The sequence below is a fragment of the Zonotrichia leucophrys genome, chromosome 2 (genome assembly GCF_028769735.1).
Source record: "Zonotrichia leucophrys gambelii isolate GWCS_2022_RI chromosome 2, RI_Zleu_2.0, whole genome shotgun sequence".
Lineage (NCBI taxonomy): Eukaryota > Metazoa > Chordata > Aves > Passeriformes > Passerellidae > Zonotrichia > Zonotrichia leucophrys.
The window spans coordinates 105,419,911-105,443,851 of record NC_088171.1 but is presented as its reverse complement, the minus strand read 5'-3'; the positions used below and the strand labels follow the sequence as shown (position 1 = coordinate 105,443,851).

At 42.8% G+C, this 23,941-nt stretch overlaps 1 protein-coding gene across 1 annotated transcript in view; it reads right to left on the bottom strand.

Annotated features, from left to right (window-relative positions):
- The window catches only part of COLEC12 (collectin subfamily member 12), a 94,965-nt gene extending 75,440 nt beyond the window's left edge, over positions 1–19,525 (bottom strand). Inside the window, exons 1-2 of the mRNA XM_064705943.1 lie at positions 19,350–19,525; positions 8,014–8,064 (exon numbers count right to left, since the gene is read on the bottom strand). Coding sequence (XP_064562013.1) covers positions 8,014–8,064; positions 19,350–19,356 — 58 coding nt within the window. The 5' untranslated portion in view covers positions 19,357–19,525. The remainder of the gene's footprint in view (positions 1–8,013; positions 8,065–19,349) is intronic.
- Positions 19,526–23,941: the final 4,416 nt, after the last annotated feature.

The following is a 23,941-nucleotide window of genomic DNA, read 5'->3' as shown; positions in this document are numbered from 1 at the left end:
CAACTCCTGTTCGGGCACCGAGCAAGACTCCTTCCCACTCACACCTCTCTCCCAACCTCTCTCCGCTTTCCAGAGTCTCAGCCCACTCACTTAACCCAGGCTGCAACAGGAGAAATGGAAATTTTTTGGCTCTTGGCTGCTTCACCTAAGATTTACCCATAGAAGGCTAATTGAGACTGGGTAAAACTTTAATCCAAGCTTTATTTTGGCTAATATTCTGTAGTGCAGAACAGTGGAATTTGGATTGGTTTTGACTTAGCAAAGCAGCATACTGTTTCCTTGTTAGTGTTTGCAACAGGACAAATCATCCTCAAACACTTACCCTGTTCTTCATTTGTGTTATCCCTTATATTGTTCTCTCTCACAGGCTTCTTTAGGTTTTTCCCAGCCTTTATACAAGACATATTACAGAGGTATGGAGTTGACAATATTATCTATGTCATAGCTCAAAATTATCAGGATGGTGATGCTCTTGCTCAGCATGGAAATCCTTCATGCATCATTGGCCTCTCCTTGCTATTGCTAGTTTAAGGACAGGTATCTTCAAAGAGGTAGTTGCCACAGATCCCTAAAAGTAGATGACATAACTCCTACCCTAAATCCTATATTCAGATTTTATGGAAGTCAATCTTCAGACAGAAAATTTTCTTTCTGAAAATTATCAAGAAATTTGTCAAGTACAGCAATGTCACATAGCTGCATTCAGTGTTACCTGGCCAGGACACTGGCCAGGCTCGGGGATGCTGAGTGTGATGGTAGAAGACAGCAGAGATATTTAGGTCTGGGTATAGGTCCAGGTCCCACATTCAGGTCTGGGTGAAGCTGGTTATGTTTCACACCCTCCCTGCCGTGGCTCCCACAGGAGCATGGAAAACCAGGCACCAACCACGCACACAGCTATAGTACAAGTTGAAGAAATTCCTAAGAAATAAAAAAATCCAGGATATTAAAGTAAGCACTACATGACAGGTATGTGATTAATTTTTGTGTGTTGTTAGGTTCACCCAAAAAAATAGCCTCAAGGGAATACAGCACTCCCTTTCTCATGGAAAGCCCAGTGTCCCTGTGTCACTTTCAGATAAAATCATTATGAAGAAGGTACAGAAAAGCCAAAGATCAACTGCAGACATTTGAGCACTTGAAAGCTAAAGTTCAGCTGGCTGTAGTAGCAGCTGGCTACAAATGCAGTTTTGTATTTGGAATAAAGCTTAAGAGGAGCTCAAGAGTAATGCTGGTGCATTCTACAATCCCACGGCAGTGCTGGGAGAGTCCACTAATGTGTATTTTCCATTATTTTCTGCTTCCATCTCGTGATGGCTTCATATCTGAAGTTTTCATTTCTACCACAGTTTTCCTGTGATACTCCTCTGCATGGAAACATAATGGTACCAAGCACTGAAAACACAGTGCAGAGTTTCCTTCCAAGACAGTAATTTCACAGGTAATTTTGCTACAAAGTTGAACAGCCCAAAATGCAGCCTAGGTGTTCTGGCAGCAAGCTGATGTTACCAAACATCATTATTTGTCCAGCTAGTTTACAGGGAAATAAAAACAAAATCCCCAGGTGTCGCTTACAGTGTAGCCAATGTTTTTCATTCCTCTCGTAAATACAACATGCTGTTCAGCCCACACACCTATTTTACAGCTCTAATGAAAAAGACAGATCAAAATTCACACATCATGGTGACCACACTGCCTTTCAATTCACCCCTGTAAAAGACAGAGATTGATCAAACAGGTATTTCTGCGAGCATGTGAATGCAATATATGAAGAAGCATGTCAAGAATTTTAATTGTACTAAATAGGAAAAACCCGTAACTAAGAGAAAATAGATTGCCTACATAACAACACACAGCTGGAATGACTTTAGTCCCCACAGCACTGCTAAGAGGCCTCTTTATGGGCTTGGATTAGAAGTTCCTTTAGCTAGGCACAGCAGGACAGGTTGGATGGGGCAGCCCCAAACCCACAGACCTGAACATCTCGGCTCTTTCAGCTCCTGACTAAGTTAGCACAGGGCACATAGACCCGATAACTTTTTGGATCTTGCTATTACTGCCTGACACTGATGGATTTCTCAGGGTCCACCAACTATTCTCCATCTTTATGAAGACAGGTGGTTTCAAATTTGTTGTTTGGATATCCCATCTATCACATGTGCCACGACACTGCAAAAGGCAGAAGGTACTGACAGAGTACCAGACACATACTGGTGGCACAAGAGCACCTTGACAGTTCCTGAGCACATTCCTCTGCAATGGAAATACATGTCAGCATTCTTTATTTATTTAATTGAGACTTCAATTCCCTGCCAACTGCTCCAGTACTGGGAGTATCTACTGAAAAAGAAAAGAAAGACAAAGAAACTGTATATAGGTGGTCCCTCTCCATGCAGCCCCTGATGCTGGGATTGAAGCCCCAGCACAAACCAGGGCCCCTGAGGGTGCTGGATTCTCTCATCTGCTCAGGGCTCACCCTACGAGAGGGCAGGCCCGACCCCCTTCCACCTTACTGGCCATGGCAATTAAAAGGGTCATTTCAAATGAAATTTCTTGGCCTGAAATGAACAGCCACACAGGCACCGCCATTCACTGGGGATTTCATACCCCAGGACACACGCAGGCAAAATCCTCATCTGTCAAATATGGCCAGATCAGTGAACTGGAAGCAACAGTGCCTGACTTTCCTCTGCCTTTGTGAGTGTGAGTGACCCTGTGACTTTTTATTAAGCCATATGATTACACACTGCAGGCACACAAGTGAAAGAATGCCCAGGGAGGTATGTGGTTTTGGCACCTGAAATCCCTCACTGGTCGTTTACAAACCATAAAGAAAAGTCGACAAATTCCTAAAGCTTAGAATTTACTTTTTTTTCCATAGGGGCTTAAGGTTTGTGTGCATATAGCAAACCACCAGGCTGATGCCAGACATTGTTTTGGTGCTTGTTAGAGATATGAACAATGGCCTGGATTTATTCAGAGACAAGGACTAAAATTATTCCATCTGTGCAGTGTTAATGAATAAATGCTGTTCTTGAACTATCACAAAATTCTGAGCCATGAATTTTGATCATGTTTGAGCAGTTATTTATAGGCACAAATTCCTCTGCATGTTTTAAAATCCTTTTCAGAAAAAGCTTTGTATCTTAAAGTTTTCAGTTTTGCTGTAACCAATTCGCAATGCTTTTGTCAATTGTACACTCCTAAAACTCCATAGTTATATGTTATCAAAGGTGAAGAAAGAATATATAACTTCTTACCATACAAAATTCTATAAAAAGTGCACAGCAAGAAAACAGTTAAATGGATCTTGTTCAGCTGTTCCCAGGCCACTCATCAAAGGGAAAAAAACCCCCCTATTTTACAAATATGTTTTTAAAATATTTTCCCCCCTCACCTTTTTTTTAGTATGGCAGATTTCATTACTGCATGGCAGGATGATTCATCCATTCCTGGTCCACAAATTCCTAGACTTTATTCTTACACCTGGAATCATGCTTAGGAGCTAGATGGTTGTAACTGCATGGAAGAGGTATCCTAACCCAGTCATATCTTATATGCTCTAAAGAAGTACCTGCCTTCCTTCAGGGGGCCCCATGGTAATTTTTATTGCTCCTTCTCTGGCAGCTCTTGACCTAGGGGGTGTGGGGAAGGTTGGAGGATCAGTGCCTTGGTGTGCACTGGACCTCCCTAGGGACATGAGAGACTGTCCCCTCCTGACAGCTCAGCAGGGAAGAGGGGAGATGATGGTGAGGAGTACCCTGACTCACCATCTAGAGCATGGAGGTGGCCAAGATGGGTGTTTCTGTGGATAACAGGCTCACAGTCTGTAATTCTGGCTGTGTTTGTCGAGAGCAAAGGGTAATTATCTTGCACAAGCTGTTTAGTCTTCCACTTATCTATAGTGTAGTGGTCCTATCTTCTGATTCCATGGGAGGCTTCTCTTCATCAGCAGGGCTTTCAGCTCATTTATTTGAAGCCTGTTTTCTAAAACAGTACAAGTGTGCTTTGCAACAGGTCAAAGACCATCTTCTCTGCTTTCAGCAATCTCATATTGTACTGTAGCTCTGCACTATGCAATCAGTAATTTAACAGGGAATTTCTACTTCAAATATTCTATTTATTAAAGCAGAGATATTAAGTTCTTAAACATTACCATAAAGAAAAAAAAAACCCACAATGAATTTTACATCTATTACCTCAGAATGCCATGAATTAGGAAGATCAGATCTTCTACCTTGGAGTCCATTTGATCCCTTCAATTCCATTGCCTAGGGAGATGCCCAGAGCCCAAATCTCAGAGGAAAGAGTCAAACCTTGCCAGAAAGAGGTCTCATCCTTCTGTCTACATTTAGAAACTAGCCTTAGCTCTCATGCTTGAGATTTAGCATCCCCAAAGTGTATCATATTGGAAAGGAAGTTTTGCCCTTTCCTTATTCATTGTTTCCCAAAGTGAGTTGTGCATGAGGTGGTACAAACCAGTGACACTGATTGACCAGTTAATATTGGTGGCAATCTGGTAGAGGAAAGCCAGTGGAGAGGCTTAGCTTCCATCTGGAGCAGATAACTTTAAGACAGCCTGAGAAATGGGATTGAAGATGAAGTAACTGGAATAAGAAACACACTTCCTCCCTTTTTCAGTGCAGCAATCTGGAGGCATTGCAGCTGAGCGACTTCTGGCAGCATCCCTGCACATCTGTAGCATTCATTGAAAAGAAGTAAACAGCATCAGTGAGCTGGAAAGACTGTTTTTCTTACTGACCCCCTGCAGCAAATATAGCCCAACCTCAAAGGAGAAAAAAATCTGATGTGTACTTTCCTAGGAGTTGTCTGCATCTGTATTCATTATTCTTTAATATGTTAGTGTGTTATGCTTAGTATGTTTGGCTTAGTACAACCAGTTAACGTTCTATTGACTAAAAATACAGTAGCTTGACAAATTCTCACAAATTAACTTATTTGAGAAGAAAGGACAGAATGATTCAGAAAAAGGGGAAGTGGTGCAAGACAGTGTGTATTCCATCCTCTTTTCAAAAACTTCTTCCCCAAAATGAGAATTGCTGGAGAATGCCTCCCTCCTTCTCTCCTTCTGCTGATCTCTTCCTTCCTTGAACCAAACTACAGGCTCTGGGAACAAGGCAGCTAATAATAAACTCCTCAGCTGAACTCTAGGAAAGCAGCTTGGTCAAGGCTTTGCCTGCCAAATGCTGACCAACACATGTTCCCAGCTGCCAGCAGTGACTGACTGCTAGCCACGTTTTTTAAAACAGTTATACTTTAGCCTTCTGCCCCTCAGAGCACATTTTGCTCCAAATAAGACCTCCCAATTCCAAATGATGGAGTCAAAGGTACTTGACTCATGGTCCACCTCCCATGCCTCATGTCCATGGAGCATACAGGGAGTTCTCCAATCATAATATATTAACACAACTGCTCTTGCACTATGACTCCTGAAACAAAAACCCCACTGCTGTTTTTATCCCTGCCCACACCAACAGGCTGTACAGGAACAGGGCTGGCATTTCTACAGTAGCAGCCAGCAGACAGACAGCACTTCTTTCAAAATTACCTTTTATCAAGGTTTGTGTAATAAAACTTGGTTCTTGCCTTGAGATTCCCCCTTATTGCCTTCTTTTACCAGAAAGGACACAAGGCCAAGCCAAGAGGGAACACCAAGACAGCAGGAGCAACATTTCCTACTGGTCAGGCAGGAGCTCAGCTGCATTTTGGCCCCAAGAGCAACCTCTGGTGCTTCACTTGGAATGCTGACCCAGCTGTCCACTGAGTCTGGAGTCTTTAAAAGTCGTGCAGGTCCCCTCTCTGTCTGGAGGAGCCCAGTGCCGGATGGAAGCAGCCAGCACTGTTGAAGGTATGAGGCTCCCACTCTCTCCAGAGGCTGCTCAGAGGCTGCCTGGAAATGCAGCAGAGACTGTAGAGGTGGAAACTCACTGAGTCAGGTTCTCTGAAGAAGGGGAAATAAACCCTTTAAGGCACACAAAAGCATGAGCACCTATATTCAAACAGCATGGATGCTGGTGCAGGGGTGTGTGGAAACCAGGCCAGCCTAGTTCCTCCGTGAGATGCCTCATGATGCTGGGAAAGATGAGGAGGTTATAGGAGGAAGTTTGGGCTCCAAAATAGTATGGACAAAGGTGTCTCCTTGGATTGGGACCCTACTGAATTACACAGCTCTCACCAGCGTCAATGCTTCATGATCCCATCTCCCCTTTAATCAAGGCTCTTCTGTACTGCAGATATTTGGGATACCTTCCTGACCACAGCAAGGTTGTTTTCCTGAGGCATAAGGCACTTAGGGCTGGTTTCTAAGGGTGGAACTACCCTGACTCCTCCTCTTGTGGTGAAATCTCCTCCTACCACTTCCAGGCTGTAAGTCCTCTCCTCCCTCCATGCTGCCCCACCAAGCACAACAGCACAAGCATTTCTGGAAATGGTCTGAATTTCTAAGGGGAGAAACAACTCACCTTGGTAGCATCACAACACCCAGGAGAGAGAAAGAAATGACAGCAAGTTAGTAGGCAAAAATCCCATCCCATCACAACAGCGCACTTACTATTGGGACAGTAAGGATAATGGAGTGCCCACTCCTCCCTAAAATCTTGTTCACTGCAAGTGTGCTGCCCAGGGATAGCCAGGTAGAGGATAACACCAAAGGAACCTATTTTTATAGCTGTTATGAATTGCAATATTTTTTTACTTATTTGGAGGTGACAGAAGTGAACAGTTAGCATTTCTTCCTATTTCTCAAGATTTGTTTTGCTTTTTTGCTATTCCAGGGCTTAATGCAGAACAACAACAACAAATGGAAACAAACAAAAGGAAAACGACAAACAAAAAAGGAAAAAAACCCTGTGTGCAGCCTTATGGAGGACTTTCCAAGCCACAGATGCTGGCTCTGTGGTTGGCTGGTCTATCCAAAATAAAGCTCAGCAGCAGGGAGTAATGGAGTAGTTCAGGGGGTAGAAAAGGTCATGTGAATGTGGTCCCCACCTCCCAAACTCCACATCTCCTTATGCTGCCTCCCCCTGCTCCTTTTGGGATGGAAGGAGTTTTTTACTTACTTTTCATTTTTATTTTCAGCCTGCATTTTTTATCCGTTTGCCAACTGGGGTCATTGAAAGTGACTCTTGCTGCAGCTACTTTCCCATGACAGAAAAAATGAGGTGAACTATTCTGATGGCTCATAGGTGAAAAGGCACCAGCAGCTTTGATGATGAGCCCCTTTGGCTGTGCCAAGACAGAGCTGGCACTGTGGGAGATCAGAGGCCACCATGTCACCTTCCCCTTGCCACAGGGACAGGCATTCTCCTGCCCTGGGTGAAACTGTTGACTGCAGAGACTGTTTTCCCAACAGAAAGAGATCACAAGAGCCTTGAAAACAGGGGCCTTGAAAGCTGCTAACCCCTGTGCACAGATGTGTGGTACTACCCTCCTCACATGAGAAGGCCATTTTGGGTGAACAAACATAAAAAAAGAGGAAAGTGGAAAAAGGAAAGAAAGTGAGCAATCTCATTTTAATAATTTATGACATCAGAATGCATTCATACCATATACTTTTCCTTTGAGAGGAGTGCACAGCCTGTGTCGTGGCTCAGCTGCTGGTACAACTGGGCCATGTCTACAGGAGATGCCATGAAACCACTCTGGGGAAAACCTACAGACTCTGCTGCGCATCACTCTGGGGGCTGAAGCAATGCCCAGCTCAGCAGAGAACATGTAAGAGGCATGGCCCCTTTTTTTCACAGCCAGCACATTCATTTCTCTTCAGGTGTGGGCTTCAATTTCCTAATGAAAGAACTATTTTGGAAGCCTTATGTTTGCCAAGAAAATAAACGAAGTCTAAACATCACACATTCCTCTGGGAGGACACTGGATGTGGATGATGAGACTCTACCTGTACATCTCAATGCTGCCAACAGGAAAGTTTTTCATAGCAAGTGTTTGATTTACCCTGAGCACTATGCAAAAGCAAGCTGAAAGACTGCTGTCACTTACCAAACCTCTTGTAGCCGAAGGACTGCACCTCCTCCTCCTCCGCAAAGTCGTCTGGAGAAAGAAAGACACAGCAGCAGATTATTACTACTACCACTGGAAAAAGATGAGAAGAAGTTTTTACGAGTGCATGTTCAAATAATGTAAGTTTACTTGGTTTGTTAGGCATGCTACTGCTCTTCCCCTCTGCTGCTCCTATCCCACCTCTGTCTCCAAGTGCAGAAGGCAGTTCAGAGCCTTTCCCCCAATAAGAATCCCCAGCAGAACTCTGGATTACAAACTGTGCAAATTTATCACCTGGCAGCCATCCTGAGGCCTGCTTGGCCAGCTAAGTGCAGACCAGAGCAGATATGAGCTCCATCACAATGACAGCCACAATTGTCATCAGTGTGCCACCTGATCAAGCTTGCCCAGGATACAGGAGTCTGAGGGGATGGTTGTCCATCCATCCATCCATCCATCCATCCATCCATCCATCCATCCATCCATCCATCCATTACCTGCCATGCACACTAGCTTGGCCTGAAAATGATCCCATAAAACATGGGAAACAGAACTGGGAAACTCAGGTGAGATGGTGAATACCGTGAAAGGTCTAGAGGGAAATGGCTGAGGTCACTTGGTTTGTTCAGCCTGTAGAAGAGGAGACTGCAGGGACACCTCACAACAGTCTACAACTTCCTCGTGAGGGGAAGTGGAGGGGAAAACCCTGATGATAGGACCTGAGGGAAGGGAAGTTGAGGGGAGGTCTAGGTTGGCTGTTAGGAGAATATCAGGCTCCCCAGAGAAGAGGTCACAGCACCAGCCTGCCTGAGTTCTAGAAGTGTTAGGACAATGCGTTCACATACACAGTGTGATTCTTGGGGCTGGAGTTAGATTTGATGATCCTTGAGGGTCCCTTCCAACTCAGGATATTCTATCATCTGATAATTCCATCATGCCCTTTGTTCTCATCTTTACAGTAAGCAAGCAGTAATATGCTAATAATCACAAGGTTATTTTGTCGGAAGCTGAATTTCTCTCCATTTCCTTCCGTCAGCAAAGGAAAAGGCTGGCATCAGCAAAAAAGAAATACACTCATGACTCTTTATTAAAAAAAGAATGTTTGTGTTCGTGTGTTCAGCCTCCTTCCACCAAGACAACCTCTCATTCTGCTGAGCCAGGAAAGGCAAAAGCTCTGCCTTGTCGCCAGCTCCAGCCTCTGCATCAACTGCTGGGAGGGCAGCACAGCCCAGACTGTTCTTCTTCGGCCTCTGTATTTCCCAGAGGGAACATTTAATGACTGGTGGAGGAAAAGCAAGCTCAAAGCAGATAAACACGTGTGATGGTGTGAGAAGTCTGTGTTTAGTTAGATCTTTTTTGCCCACAGACTTACTGCACATGATTGGGCTACTCTGCATTATGAAATTGGGCTAACTGGTGCCACAGCTACCTTGGGACAGCACACAGCCTTGGGGGGATTAATTCAAAGGCAAAGATACAGTCTGCATCCAGGTTCAACAAACCTAAACCATTTGTGTGCTTGTCTCCAGCAGGAAATCTGACTTGTTCTTCCTTCTGACCTGTGAGGTGCCACAGACAGAAGTCTCTGAAGGACACTTTGCCTGAAGCAGCAGCAGGGTCCATGAAATGCATCGTTTTGCAGAACATCACCCTTTACTCAGACAGAACAATTGATTAAACAGCTAAAAACATATTCTTCACCAGGTGAGACATTTTGCCTGCTGCTAGCAGTGCTCCTGTCCATATGTTTAACTAGACCCCCAATTCAGATGTGCATTTAAGTTGAAGAGCCAGTGGATGCTCCTTAGGCAAAACAAACGCATCCTGGTTTTGAAGACAGAAAGAAACCTTTAAAAAACCAAGCCAAACAAACCCTCACAATTGTCCCAAATGTTATCTGAAGACAAGGCCCCCCAGCTAAACATGACAAATACTAATAAACCATAAACAGTCAGAAACAACTTCTCATCCCAGCAGTGAGCTACTCAGGAAAGATCTTCCCCTCTTGCATGAAAGATAAAATGATGCACAAAATAAGATTACAGCTCCAGAGACCTTAGCTTCCTGCCCTCTCCTGCTATCAGGCTGCAACACAATTGCCTCCTTTGTTTCTCAGGAGTGTAACCTGGCTTATCTGATCTGCAGCTGATCTATACAGCCAGGCCACCTTTAAATCCTGCAGCTTCATCCCACACCACATCTCCACATCCTTCCTCCCAGGCTGACAGCCCCTTCCCTAGTTTTCCTGTTTTTCATGCTTACACCAACAGCATTGGCTTTTACAACTTTAATTACATTTTTGTTTCTTTGGGCATTTCAGTATATGCAACATGTTTATATATGTACATATTATACATTTCTATACACATATACTTTTAAATATATATATATTATACAAATACATATATATATATATATATATTTTCAGTATTTGCAATGCTGCGTGTTATTCTTTCTGGGGATGGGCTTTTTGCTTAAGCTTTGGATACATTATAATTATTTATTCACCTCCTAATTTTTAAGAGCACTTGTGATATTTGAAACAAAGATGTGGAGATGAGCAAGGATGGTTATGTCAAATGGTGACTCATCTCCCTGATCAGTAAAATCTCAAACATCACCTCTGTGAGTTGATCCTGCAAAGGGCAGTCAATATAATTTTAGGGGAAATCTTTAAAAATTATTTAACAGACAAAGCTCAATGTTCTTTCAGTCACAACTGCAACTTTGCTGAAATCACATGCAAATATAGTACTTTAAAATATTAACTGTAATGTAACAAGTTTAAGGAAGAAAAAAAGATGGAGGAAATTAATAAAGCAAACTTGGACTAAACATTCAGAAATTACAGCACTTTGGAAAAAGAGACTAAGATGGGTTGAAAGTCCTACCTCAGAAGAAGTCTATGCTTGAAATATTAAATATTTAAAATATTAAAAATGAAGTTGACAAACAAGCCTATAAATTTAAGTCCCAAGGCAAAGCCCTGCACCCAGCCTGTTCCTCCCATGTCTGTTGGGCAGTGTTGTCCTCATTGGAGGCAGCTCCCTGTTTCAGTGCTGGAAATATTAAAATTTTGTCACAAGCTCTACAAAAATCTCAAAGTTTCCTGATATCTTAAAACCAGCAAAATACAGGAGAACCTAAATTTTCATTTAAAAGGTAACAGCTTTTCTAGTGAAAACTATGAAAATGTGATCTGTTATGAATTACAGAGGTTAAAAAAATATATGCCAAGTCAGAAGTCAAATACTATGAACACCTCTAGTATGTTTTAATGACTTATGGTTTTAAAGGCAGTATCAGAAATTGTTGTGGCAGAAATTCATGAGCTTTGAGCACCAGTGACTGATCTTAGAAATGGAAATTCTGCATTTCACATCAGCGGTGCCCACACTTGAGTGAGGCTGCAGCTGGTGCAGGAGGGGTTTGCTGGACATTGTGAAAGCTTTAAATTAGAAATAGTTTACTTTAGTTTAAATCCAGTCCTCAGTTACAAAGAGGACAGGAATGAACACAGTGTTTCTGTTACATACACATGCATTAATATGCAGGCAAGGCTTATTTTCATAGGTGAAAAATATGAAGGGTAAACTCCTCCTTGAAGCAGACAATCAAGTAGAATTTGTTGTTATGTCCTGGTCACAAGAATTAACTCTTTAGTAGGGGAAAGACCAGCCCTAACTCACTTATAAGACACTCAACTGAGCTCTCAGCTGTGAATCAAAAATCCAGAATAAGAAAGATGAAGAAACATGAAAAGCTGGTCTCTTATTCCACTGACTTGTACAGAACTCTGGCAGCAGGAAGGTCCATAAAAAAGGTGAACTTTGGGCAGAACAGAAACATATGTGAGCAACCAATTGTATTTAACCATGTAAGGGAAGGGCCACCAGAGATCTCCTGTTTTATTGGGCTTACAAGAGACTCCTTGGATGCTAGAACAGATTGTCATGGGGAGATTACAGCAAACTGCTACAAATCACTGTCTCACTGAGGCTAAACAGCAATACATCAAATATTCTATGGAGTCAGTGCAAAGTAAGAGCTCTGGTCCAAAAAAGTTAAAAAAAAAAGCCTTTGAGATATTTTGGCAATATCCATGCCCAATTGAGTACCAAAGCCAAATTCCACTTGCCCTCCAGTTATAAGCTATTACTGCAACACCTCTAGTAAATACAGTTGTAGAGTTAAATAAGTTACAGTACAATGCTTCAAGGCAGTGGGAATTATGAAAAGGCAGTTCAGCCGGGGATTAGCACAGCGAACAGAGGGAATTCATTTAATCTAAAACAAATTAGACTCTCATTTGATTAATTTGCCAGTGGCAAAGCAAATCTGTGGAGTAGAACTGTTTAATTTCTTGTTCTTAAACCTTAAATAAATTAATCATGGATCACTTATGAGTCACTCTGAGGTCAAGAAAGAAAGAGCTGGCCTGGAGCCAAAATGGATGCTAAATCTGCCCCTGAGACAATGCAGGGCATAAAACCTCAGTGCCAGATCTGAGGAGCCTTTGGTGCAAGGTGATTTTAGGGAAGTTGTTTCCATTCTAACCCCTTCCTTTCATGGGTGTCATTGTTGGCATATGGAAAGTGTTAAAGAAAGCTGCTAATGTACGTGTCCAGCTGTCTCCTTTTAACAGTACACCTTGCTCAGCCATTTAAACCTAATTAACTAACGAGGCAAACAAGACCTCAGAACCATTAGAGATGCTGGGTCATATGGCGGCTGCAGACACGTGGTATCCAATAATTTCCAGAGCACCTGTGTGCTGCAAACATGGATACAAAGTCTTTGTTTAAAGAACTCGTCTGAAGTCTTAAATAAAGAAAACAAACCAATATTCTACATTGCATTTCAAAATCTGGGAAAATCCATTCCAGGAGAGAATGAGGCATCTGGGCTGAAAATGGTCATGCCAAGTTTCACCTCAGATTTTAGAAATTCCTTTAAAAACCCCTGAAAACTCAAATTCCAGTACATTAGAATGTACCCCTAAGTACCAGGCTGGGAACTCAGATTGTAAGATTAATTTGTAGTAAAAATGACATCCAGTGTAAGAGTTTCCTCTAAAATAAATCTCTCTTTCAAAGGGCTTTAATGGTTGGAGCCCTGCCTTTTCCTGCTGACTTAATGGGAACTATAGAACTATATCTCAGTGCAACTCTGTAAAGCTCATTCTAATATTATCAAGGAAAGAATTTTACTTGTACCTTTTGGAAAGAAGGTGTGCCCATTAGTTGAAAATCATGATATTCCACTCTTTAACCCATCAGCATGGATGAAGAGCTCTACTCAGAACTGTGTAACAAGTGCCTTTCCTTCATGAGAGACTGCCTGCAGTGTCAAAAAGCTGCTTCTGCCTGCTCTCCCCCTCTCAGCACTTTCACTGAAAGGCAAAACCCATCCACTTGTGAGGTTTCTGTAATATTAACAACTGTTCAGGCAGACAAGAACAGCGACACCAATATCTTTCTCATATCACATTTCAAAAGCCTTTTGAGCTGCCACCAGATTTATATGCTTTTTTGCTCACTATTAACTGGGTCTACATTCCAACTGCTGACCTAGAGGTGAAATGGAGCCAGCAGAAGCACAGCAAGCAGCTGTGGCCTTCAGATGTTGATGACTTCATCAGTCTAATTGGTTTCCACTGGTTTTCATAGCTTTTATTCTGGACAGTCTCCTGCTTGTGCTAATGGGCTGCTCATTCCCAGTTCTCTTCACAGATGCTTTATTTCACTTGTCCTCTTGTTCTGCCTTTCTCCACTACTTTTTCCTTATAGGTCCTTTTCATAGTCAAGTCTCTCAGCCTACCTCACAAAATCCTACCCCCCACTTGAAGCACTTCCTGACTGAGAGGATCCCGAGCTGACATGTCACACTAACAGTCACTGCTGTTGGCTGAGTGTGTTGTGCCCATATTATCCAACCCTTCCTTTGTCTGGCTTGTCATGCAGCAGACTCCTTTGGACAGAGATGACACGGATTCTGCACTTGCAGAGTACCTGGTCTCTAGGGCAGCCATGGCTGAAGTTCAGCTGAGGCTGTCCTGGAAGAGAGACCACCTCCCTGCATTGCAAAGCATCCTTTGGGATGTTGTTTGAGCTTGGATTCTGGCAGCAAAACTGAGGCTTTTCCTCAGCTCTGTCCAACCAAGACTGCTGATCTGGGAATTCTTCTGCTTATCTTAGTGACTGAAAGAGGCAATGTCCTAGATCAGAGATCCTCCCTTGGTACTATCCTATGGCTTGGATAGTGCCTCCCATCACTTAACACATGCATAAAACAAACAAAACCAGTAATCGTGACAAATGGGTGCACTTTAATGTCTTGGTCTTCATCTGTTCCCCTACTGCTGTGCCCAAAAAATGTGAGCACTTACATTAGGAACATACACAAAAAGATAGAAGATTGTGAAATTTAGAGGTATAAAAACAATCACTCTAGTTTGCTTTTTAGGCACAAGATGAAGACAGTAAATAGGGAGTTTTGAACAGAACTTGTTAGCCCATAAGTGCCACATTACCGTACTGGGGTCAGGAGCAGCTGCATGGTGTGGAGGATCGACCTTAGAAGTTAAAAGTTTAAATCATATCATATTTCAGAATAATGATTTAAGGGCAAACAGATATGTTCTCATTAGTGCACTGAAAAATCGTGCCTCCCTGTCTGTATGTCAGAGGAGGCAATTAACAGCGGTATTAAAATGGCATACACATTCCTAACAACACATGTCTCTATTACCTGCCATAACTCATTCACTTTGTTCCCCAGTGATGTCCCAGTCTGCACCTCAAATTTATGCACCAAAAGGGATTGCAGTTTTAGGTGGAAGTGGTCAAACTCCAAAGACAATTCATCTTAGGTTGCTCCCTTGCTCTCACAGACCACACTCACATTATGAGGAGGATCAGGTTCACTTTCCATGCCTTGTAAAAAGTGTCTTTATTTTGCTTTCCAAGGGGGAGGGCTGGAAGGAGAGATTCTCTGTTCTGACATACAGAACCTCAGGATAAGGAAGGTTTTGTGAAGCTGAAGATAACTGGGTATGCATCTTTTGCAGTACTAAGCTGCTTTCATCCTTGACATTTGTCCCAGCTCTCTTTATTTTATTCTGTTTTATCTCTGCAAGGCCTGATCAGCTCTATCTCTCTGCAAGATTACCTTTCCCTCCTTATCCTAGCAGACAGAAGGGTCTGAACCTCTGGGCACAACAGTCTTTCAGTGTGGATCTAAGTAAACTGTTTAGTGGTTGTGACAAAAAAAGGGCTCTGTTCAGCCCTCAGCTGTAACAAAATCAGTCCAAAATGAATCTACGTTATCCAAAGTAAGAGAAAAAGGATATTTTAAACAATTCCCTTCTTCACAGGGAGTTTTGTCTGTGCTATTCTTAGTTGCTATTCTTAGTCCTGTGTGGCTGGGAAAAGTAGAATTGAAGCAATAACAAACAATTACAAGTTCTTACTGAAAATGCTCCTGTCATAAATTGGTTATATGCTAATTCTGCTCAATATCCTTTGCAGTTGTATAGTAATATTTCTATCTGTGCAAGAACAGATTTCTCTTATAATTTCATAGCTCTGTTGTCCTCCATATTAGTAAGAACATGCTTTGACAAACAATTGTATCTTTCTCATCCATATGTTTAAAATCCTCTGTGCTACCAATCAATTCAGGACACACACTGACTGTATAGTAGCGTTGCTCAGGATTTGTTCTGTGTTTTATCACACATTTATTATAACTGCTTGTGCCTTTGAACTTCTGCTGTAGGGTCCTGTGACATGTCCAACACACACCACTCAGACCTCCTACATATGTTTCATGTTTATGTCACTATATTCATATAAGCTCTGTTATAAATGGACTAAGGAAAGGTTACTGGATCACTCCACTTCTAATCCTTGGTGTTCAGATGCTTTCTGGCTTCTGCAAAATGCTCTGGACTGGATTTTTTAAAAAATTCTTGGTTTGAAGTTTCTATCCAGGAAAGACCTATTTGCAGATGACTGTTCATTTGATTTTGTGCACATAAAAAAGAGAGAGAGAGTCTTTTCTGCAGTGTTACAAAATTATAACTTTTATTCCTTTATTCTTTAAAATTAGCAGTGGTATCAAAGCTGGGAGAAAGACAAAACCTGTCAAGAAGGTAACCATCATATAAATAGATTTTAAAAAATTTTTCAAGGTAGTCAAGAAAGAAGTGAACTTGCATACACTTGCAGTAGCTTTTGCTACTTTAAGCATTATTTGCAAATTACATCCCAGCTCTAAGTCCCTCAGAAGGGACAATTTTAGCAACACAGGCTGATATGGTAATTAATTGTCTGCTAAAATGCTCTCTGTGTAAGGCGAACTTGTGGCCAGCTGAACTGGCACATCCCGAGGGAGCTGGGTGTGCTCTCCTCTCCTGCACATGGAGCGCCTCTGAGGCAGAGGGGCCGAGGATCAGCAGGGCAGGAGTTCAGGCCAGGCTGGTCCCCAGGCACCAAGGGCTTCACTGCTCCAGTGCAACACAACCAAGGCCACACCTGCTTCTCCCCCGTGCATCCTCTTGTATAGAATGAAAGCAACAGCACGAGACAGAATATTTGGCCCCCCAGATGATTTGTCCTCCAGCAGCGCTATACAAGCGCATTGCTCCTCCTGCATTGCTATCCAAGTGGTACACAGCAAGGTGCTTGTGGTGGCAGAGAGGGAGGAGGAGAAGGAATGAAAAGAAGCAGCTAAGCTACTTTAAGCATCTCTAATTAAGAGCTTCTCTGTCATCCTGGAGCAACAGTCCCAAAATGACCACTTTGGCTCTGTCATTGCCTGATTTTGGGCATTAGTATTAAGTGGTTATCCAAACAGTATCAGTATTTCAGAGGGAAATACTTACCACCAGCACTGCCCATGACAGTTGTGATTACAGGTATAAAGTTTAAAGTAGCAGTTACAAAATATATTGCAGCTATATGGGAAGAAGCTCTCAGTTTTAACAATGCTTGTCCCTGTCTTAAATTAGGGCCAATGGTTTTGAACATGTGGTGGTGTTTGACTATGAGGAAGTTGTTTTCATTTGTTTCCCAGGCAACGAGTGCTCCTTCATACCCCAATAAATAACTACAACTTAGAAGTATCATTTGATAAAGATATATCTGACCCTAAAGCAGACAAATCCCTATATAAATCACATGAATTATTGCTAAAAAATATGACCAAGTTTGTGAGCTCAGTGTTGTTTGCTGGAAATAAAACTGCCAGCATATTGAACATAAACTTCAATTTATTTTACTGATTTAAAACATAACACATTACAAATACCAGCAATGGAAATATAATTTATTCCTTACAGATATTTAGTGATGTAATTATTTAGATATTCCTCCATTCTCTAGAGAGGGTAGATACAGAGACAGCTGCAATCAACAGATCTTTTTGTTTTTATTGAGAATAAAAACAAGTACAAAACTATAAAAAACTATACTACAGTCCTACAATTATCACTACCATCAAGTTTAAAGAGAAAACATGAAAATCCAAGTCCATACCCAGAAAAGGAAATCACTGAGTCAAAATCTGATTTGACTCTCTGACTTCTCTAACACTGGCAGAAGCACTTGATGTGATGTTTTGTTTGACTCTTTGCTATTAGCACAGTCCTTCAAGTGTTCTTCTTTGCATGTTTTATTACTGATTTCTGTAACTCTCTGGGGGAAAGAAATAAGATGGCTGTGATCACTCTTAGGGAAGCCAAATGGTAAGGACTAGCACTCCCTCTTGATGGAGTGTGGGGCAGCAGGGAGTGCTCCCAGGAGCAGGAATTACATCCTCCCTTTGAACTCCACTGCTCTGCTTTGCTAAGAGTGGTGGAAGCAGAATGGAAGGAGACACAAGTTGCATTATATGTTATTCCCATCCTTGTTCCTTTGCATCCCACCTCTCCCCAAAATCCCAAAGAATGGAGTGTAAGGCTTTCAGTGGTAACAGGTTTGTTCTATCTACTGTCAGATCCCCATTATTTTGGTTTGTTCCTGCCCTTACACTTATGCTGATAATGACAAAATGATGACAAAATTTTTGGCATGATCAGTCTATAAATAAAGAACATTGTAAATACATTATTTGTCATATGTTGCATGGCTCTGGAGAGGCACCATGTCACAGTGTCAGAAGTAACTTAAATAGTGTGTGTGTGGGCTTGCAAAATAAATGCCCCCCAAAAGTTTTTCCTCCCTTCAGGCAGCTACTCCGGCAAGTGAATAAATAATCACATCATTTGGTGTCCTAGACTCTGGAAACTCAGTGTAACCATCATGATGTTTACTGGCCTCCTGGCATCTGGAATAAAACTCTGCATTCCAAGAACAGGCACAGTGGTGCCCAAAAGCAATTTTCATGTATGTATGTCTTTTCCTTAAGCTTATTTTTGCCTCTGAAGAAAAACTGAATTCAACTCTCAGAACGTCCCAACTAACTCCTAAACTTTCCATAATGTCCTTTAATGTTTTCATTGTAAGTATTCCCCAGTGTGTAAAGCCTCTGCCTTTTGCTGTAAGGCTATCAATTTTCATAAACAGAAGGCTTTCTTGCACCTCCCATACATCTTCACTAGGTTGCAGAGTAGCAATTTGGCAATCTGCTTCTTTATTTCAATTTAAAGTATGTGATACCTCTCTGTCACGGCTATGCAGGACAGGGACATTCCACTCATTTAAAACAGAGGAAGAAGAGAGGAAAAGAGAGAAAAAGGAAAAGAAACAAAAGTTTCAGTTTGAACAGATGCAAAGTAAAGACCAAAAATTTTCCAGGCGGTGGATGCAGAGAAGAAATACGCCAAATACATTTCACAAGCCAGTTAGGCTTCTACTGGCACCTAATCACTGCCAGATGTTTAGAAGCAACACCAAGAACATCGCAAAACGCTGGCAAAAACTAAACAAATCAACCAGGGAGAAACACCACTCTTCTTCTCGGGGCACCGGCGAGGGAGAAGATAAAAGTTGGGCGCCGAGAGAAACCGTGCCGGGGCAGAGCACACATGCCGGGACACCCTCACTCCCACACTCGCAGGGACAGCCCGCTCCTGGAGCGGGACTGACGGACGCACGGCGCAGACCCCGCACCCGGGTGGCGGTGAGAGCCCGCTCTGCCTCTCCCGGCACCGGCCGCCCGTGCCCTGCCCGCCACCTGTCCCGCGGGCACTGTCCCCACGACCGCCCTGTCCGCAGTGTCCCCTTGCTGAGGCTGTCCGCGCTCCCGCCCCGTTCCCGCACGGCGTTCCTGCACGCCGCCGGTCCGTCCGCGCTGCCCGGTGCACGTGTGCGGGCTCCCCGCTCCGTGCCTACCTTTCATCTTGGCGCCGGGGCGGCTCGCATAGGACGGTCGGGGCGCGGCGGGGCTGCCGCCGGAGCGGCGGGCGGCGGGGCGCTCCCTGCCTACTGCCGGGCCATGACCGCCGCGGGCCCCGCTGCGCAGCCCCGCTCGCTTCGCTGCTCGGCCGCCGCCGGCACCCAGCCCTCGCCGCCAGCCCCGCCGAGCCCGCCCGGCCCCGCCTCCCTCCCTCCGCCCCGGGGAAGGGGCCGCGGCCGGGGCCGGGCGGCGGGGGCGGGCCCGGGGTCCCGCCGCAGGATGGGGCTGCGGGTGTCGCCCCCCGGGAGTGTCACAGCCCGCCCGCCGCGTCCTGAGGGACCGCGGGGCTCCCGGGATGCCCGTGGGGAGCAGCCCCGGACAGGAGGTACGGGGCACCCGTCAGGGACCGGGGGAGCTCAAGCGGGATGTGGTGCTCCCGGCAGAACGGTCCTGGCTCTGCGCTCCCCACGGCCCTGCAGGCACCCGCGGGATTCCCCGCCAGTGCGGTGCCTCCAGGCTCCCGCGGCAGCGTGCCTCACTCGCGGCACTCCGATGGAGGGACCCTGGAGCGGGGGTGCATAGCTGACTGCTGCAGGATGTGCCAAATTCACCCTGGTGCTGAATGAAGGGCCACGAGTAGTCCTGTTGCATTCAGTGGGACTGCGTGCGCTACAATTCACGCGTACACTTCAGTGGCACTGGAGAGTGTGTGTAAATATTTGCGGGATTAGGGATATACCGGCCAGTCATCTTTTTATTTTTCTAGTTCTGGATGTTGCCAGGAATAAGGGATTGTTTCCAGGCTCCTGTTTTCATGAAAGGCATGGTTTGTTTTCCTGCAAAGCTACCAGTTTTTAGGCAATTGAAGACGGTGATTAATGTTTATGATCCAGCGCTGATGAGGCAGGGCAGGTGCAGTGTGCCCCAGTTCGTTCTGGGGATGAGCAAAGTAGTGCAGGCAGAGAGGAGTGGAGGCACCAGAGTCACTCCTGATGCAGTGAGAAGATGCACATGATTTTGCCTTTGCAGTTAGAGGTACCACAACCTGTGGGATGTGGGGATTCTCAAATACATGATTATACTACGTGGTCTTTCCAGAGGGTCTATAACTTCATTAAGGACCACAGTGTACCAGAAAGGTCATGGCTCAGAGTCACTGCATTAATTTAACACCAGGTCAAAAAGCACTGGAAACCTATCAAGTAGGATCTCATATCAGCAACGATTGGAGGATTAAATCCGCCAAAAGTAGTCATTCTAGAGGAAAAATGAAAGAACAGATTCAGAAATCTGAATTCCTTCAGTTGGTCTGATTACTTGAGTTGACATCAGCTTGAGCATGTTTCACTGACTTGGAGGCAGTACCTTTAGTTTGGGACTGATGAAAATATTGGAATACCAGCTGCAGTAGCCATTTGCTGCTTTAAAGCAGGGCTCAGATATCAAAGAGACTTGACTCAGCTTTTAGTTTACACTCTGGCAGTTGGAATATCACGAGTAAAACACTTAAATCTGAATACAGTCATCAGGTAATTACAGGGTCCCTGTAGTGCTGTGTTGGTTTAGGACTGCAGTGTATATGAGACACACTTGTGCTTACTTGGTGGTGTGAGGCTCCTAAGTTAATTTACAATTTTTATTTTAAAGAATCAATAAAATTCTATTTTCAAAACTGAAAGCCATCAAAACTCTGATCCTAAGCCCATGAGTATGTTTCCAAAAAGAAACCTTTCCATCACTTTTCATTGACTGTATGAAAGCAGTAAATGAAGCCCCATTTCTCCATAGAAGGGTACCTCTGGTTGAAAACAAAGTGCAGAAGGAGTGCTTTAAAAAAAGATGGGGAAAGAAGAATATGACCTTAAACCTGTGCCATCAGGTGATGTGCAAGGAGCAGAACTGTGCAGGAATTTAGAAAATTCCTCAAAAGCAGTAAAAGATAACATTTTCTAATTTTTTATACAGTAATCTTAAGGAACTGAAAAGTAGCAACCAAAGCTGCAGAGCTTGATGAGTTAACTTTTGCATCTGAGGGAAATATGTTCCTTATTAATCGAAAGAAAAATTATTAGTATTTTGAATTCATACAGAGCTTATGATTGATTTAGTAGGCCTGGGGTCTACCTTAATTCTTGTGACTTGAAAATATTTATTAATTTGTGAACACAGTGGGACACTTCATATTTCTGGAGTAAGCTTCCATATGGGCTTTTAATCATGTAAGTTGTATTCCATACTGGATTTCCTATACATATGTTAGGAATGTGTGAGAAAGTATAGGTAAAAATACGTTAATTTAAATGGCTGATGAGCTTCTGTTAACACTGCTATAAAAATCTAGTGTTAGTAAAAAATGCAGGAAACTCATGAACTGTTTCACTAGTCAAACCTTCCCTTTAAACCCAAGTATTTTATGTTTTAGTTTCTAAAGTGAGCATTCTTCTTTCCTTCACACCAATCCATGTCTGTCCACCAGAGGAGGGTGTAGGTGTTAGACCCCATCACTGCCCTTAGCAATCCTGGAACTAACAGAGGGGAAGACAGATTGTTGATGGATCATGGAGATGGGGTAATTGATCAAGCACACTTAACAAACATCAGTGGATAATTGATATTATGGAGCAAATTCATTATTGTATATGTTCAGCTGAATACATACTTATTAAGAGTGCAGTACACTGCATAATACAGGTTTGTATTATGCTAGGAAACATAATACTGTGTTGCTCAGTCACAGGCCTTCACAAACTTTAGTTTTTTATACACTCTTTCATATTTTTCAAGTTTCATTTAAATCTATGGTGAAATTTGCCAAACACAGTTACTTTGCTTTTTTGCAGAAAACCACGGATCTTCTCAGAAAAAGTTTCAAATGTATTTTCATATTCTTTTATTTTTAGGAAACTTTAGACCACATTCTAGGGAAACTAATTTCACAGAAATGCTTCATTTTAGGGGCTTCTTTGTTACCCTAGTTCAGGACATAAATTATGAGGCCTGTTTTTTGATCCAACAATAACAATATAACAGCAGCTTACTGCCACAACGGGCTGCCTGTCACAAAGCCATGCCATGTTGCAGCCAGATTCAGACTCAGAGAAGGGCTAAAGGATCTAAACAAATCATCCTTCTTCAGAAATGTTTACATATTGCCTTAATATGGCCTGTTTATATGGAACTATTACAATTTATTCATCAGATGCTGAAATAAGGTACCCAAGTGAGTGCTTTGCAGTTGCTGTGGCACGGTGTGACTTTAAGCACTTACCAACCACATGTGCATTGTTTATTTTTTTTCTTGCTGCAGTCTCCTCTTGAATATAAAGGAAGTTTGTTTATAATGGATCTCACTCACTTTTAGTCTGCAAAATGTGTTGAAATTCAGCAGTAATCCAAAAGAGAAAGATGTCAGTGTTTAATCTCCCCATGTGTACTTTAGAATAAATTGTGCAGGCTGTGCTGAAGTGATTGAGCCAAGGTAATGGTCTCAGTTCTTGTTCACTTTGATTCCACTTCATAATGGACCATTACCCTCACCTGGCTCATTCCCAGAGCCTAACCTACAAAATTTGTGCTCTTTGGCAAGTCTTGGAGATCCTGGAAGCCTTGCTCCTTGCACATGGAGGCATGTGTGGCGTTCTCTTTTGATCGGCAGCTTTCTCATAACCCGAACTCACATACAATACAAAGGGCAGCAATTGAATTTAAAAATGTCTCGAAAAATAATTGCATGCACCATTGAGGAGAGCTGCATGTGACACGGGAACCATATGTGGAGGATCATTTGTCTGAAGTAAGTACCATTTGGGTTCCATACAAAATGTTCATTTGAAAAGTAAGAGTTGAGTATTATAACATATTTTAATGATAAATCTTTTTCTGCGCAACAATTTCATATTGTTGTTAATGACCATTTTGGAGCTGTGCCCAGAGTGAAGACATTATCCTTGGATCTGGGTAATGAGTTTGTAAATGATCCTGAACAAATGGTGAAGCTATTTGCTAAAATTTTTTGTTAAATCTACAGATGAGCCTTTTCTTAATCTGGGTAATCAGCATCATAATTTGAAAGTATTTAGTTATCTAGACTTGTCCCTGGCAAGTGAGGTTGATTTTTGTTTTTCCTTTCCTATTTTTTGATTAACTGTGAGACTGAGGGGGATTCTGAAAGCAGCAAAACACCTGGTTGTCTTTTCTGTATGCCAGAATTACTCAGAGATACAGACTTGTTCTAGCTATGATTTGGATGTTGATCCTGCAAAGGCTCATGTGCCAGTTCTCTTGTCTTTCAATTGATGTGAACTTTTTATCTTGGAAGGAAAAAAAGGAAGATAGCTCTAGAATAGGCTGGACAGTCACATTGCACTAAATTTAAATAAAAGCAAAATGCAAGTAAAAGTACAGCTATTACGCTAATGTGCGGGTGAGATTGAAGGACCACTGTTTAATATTTTTGATATTTGGTAAAACACATCATTGTGGTGTTTTTTCATATTTTGCATGAAGAGAGATTGTTTACAGTTCAGAAAGTTTGTGAAATTTTATTCTGGCAATTTACAGACCAATTTCCTTGCAGTTTTTTGTCAAA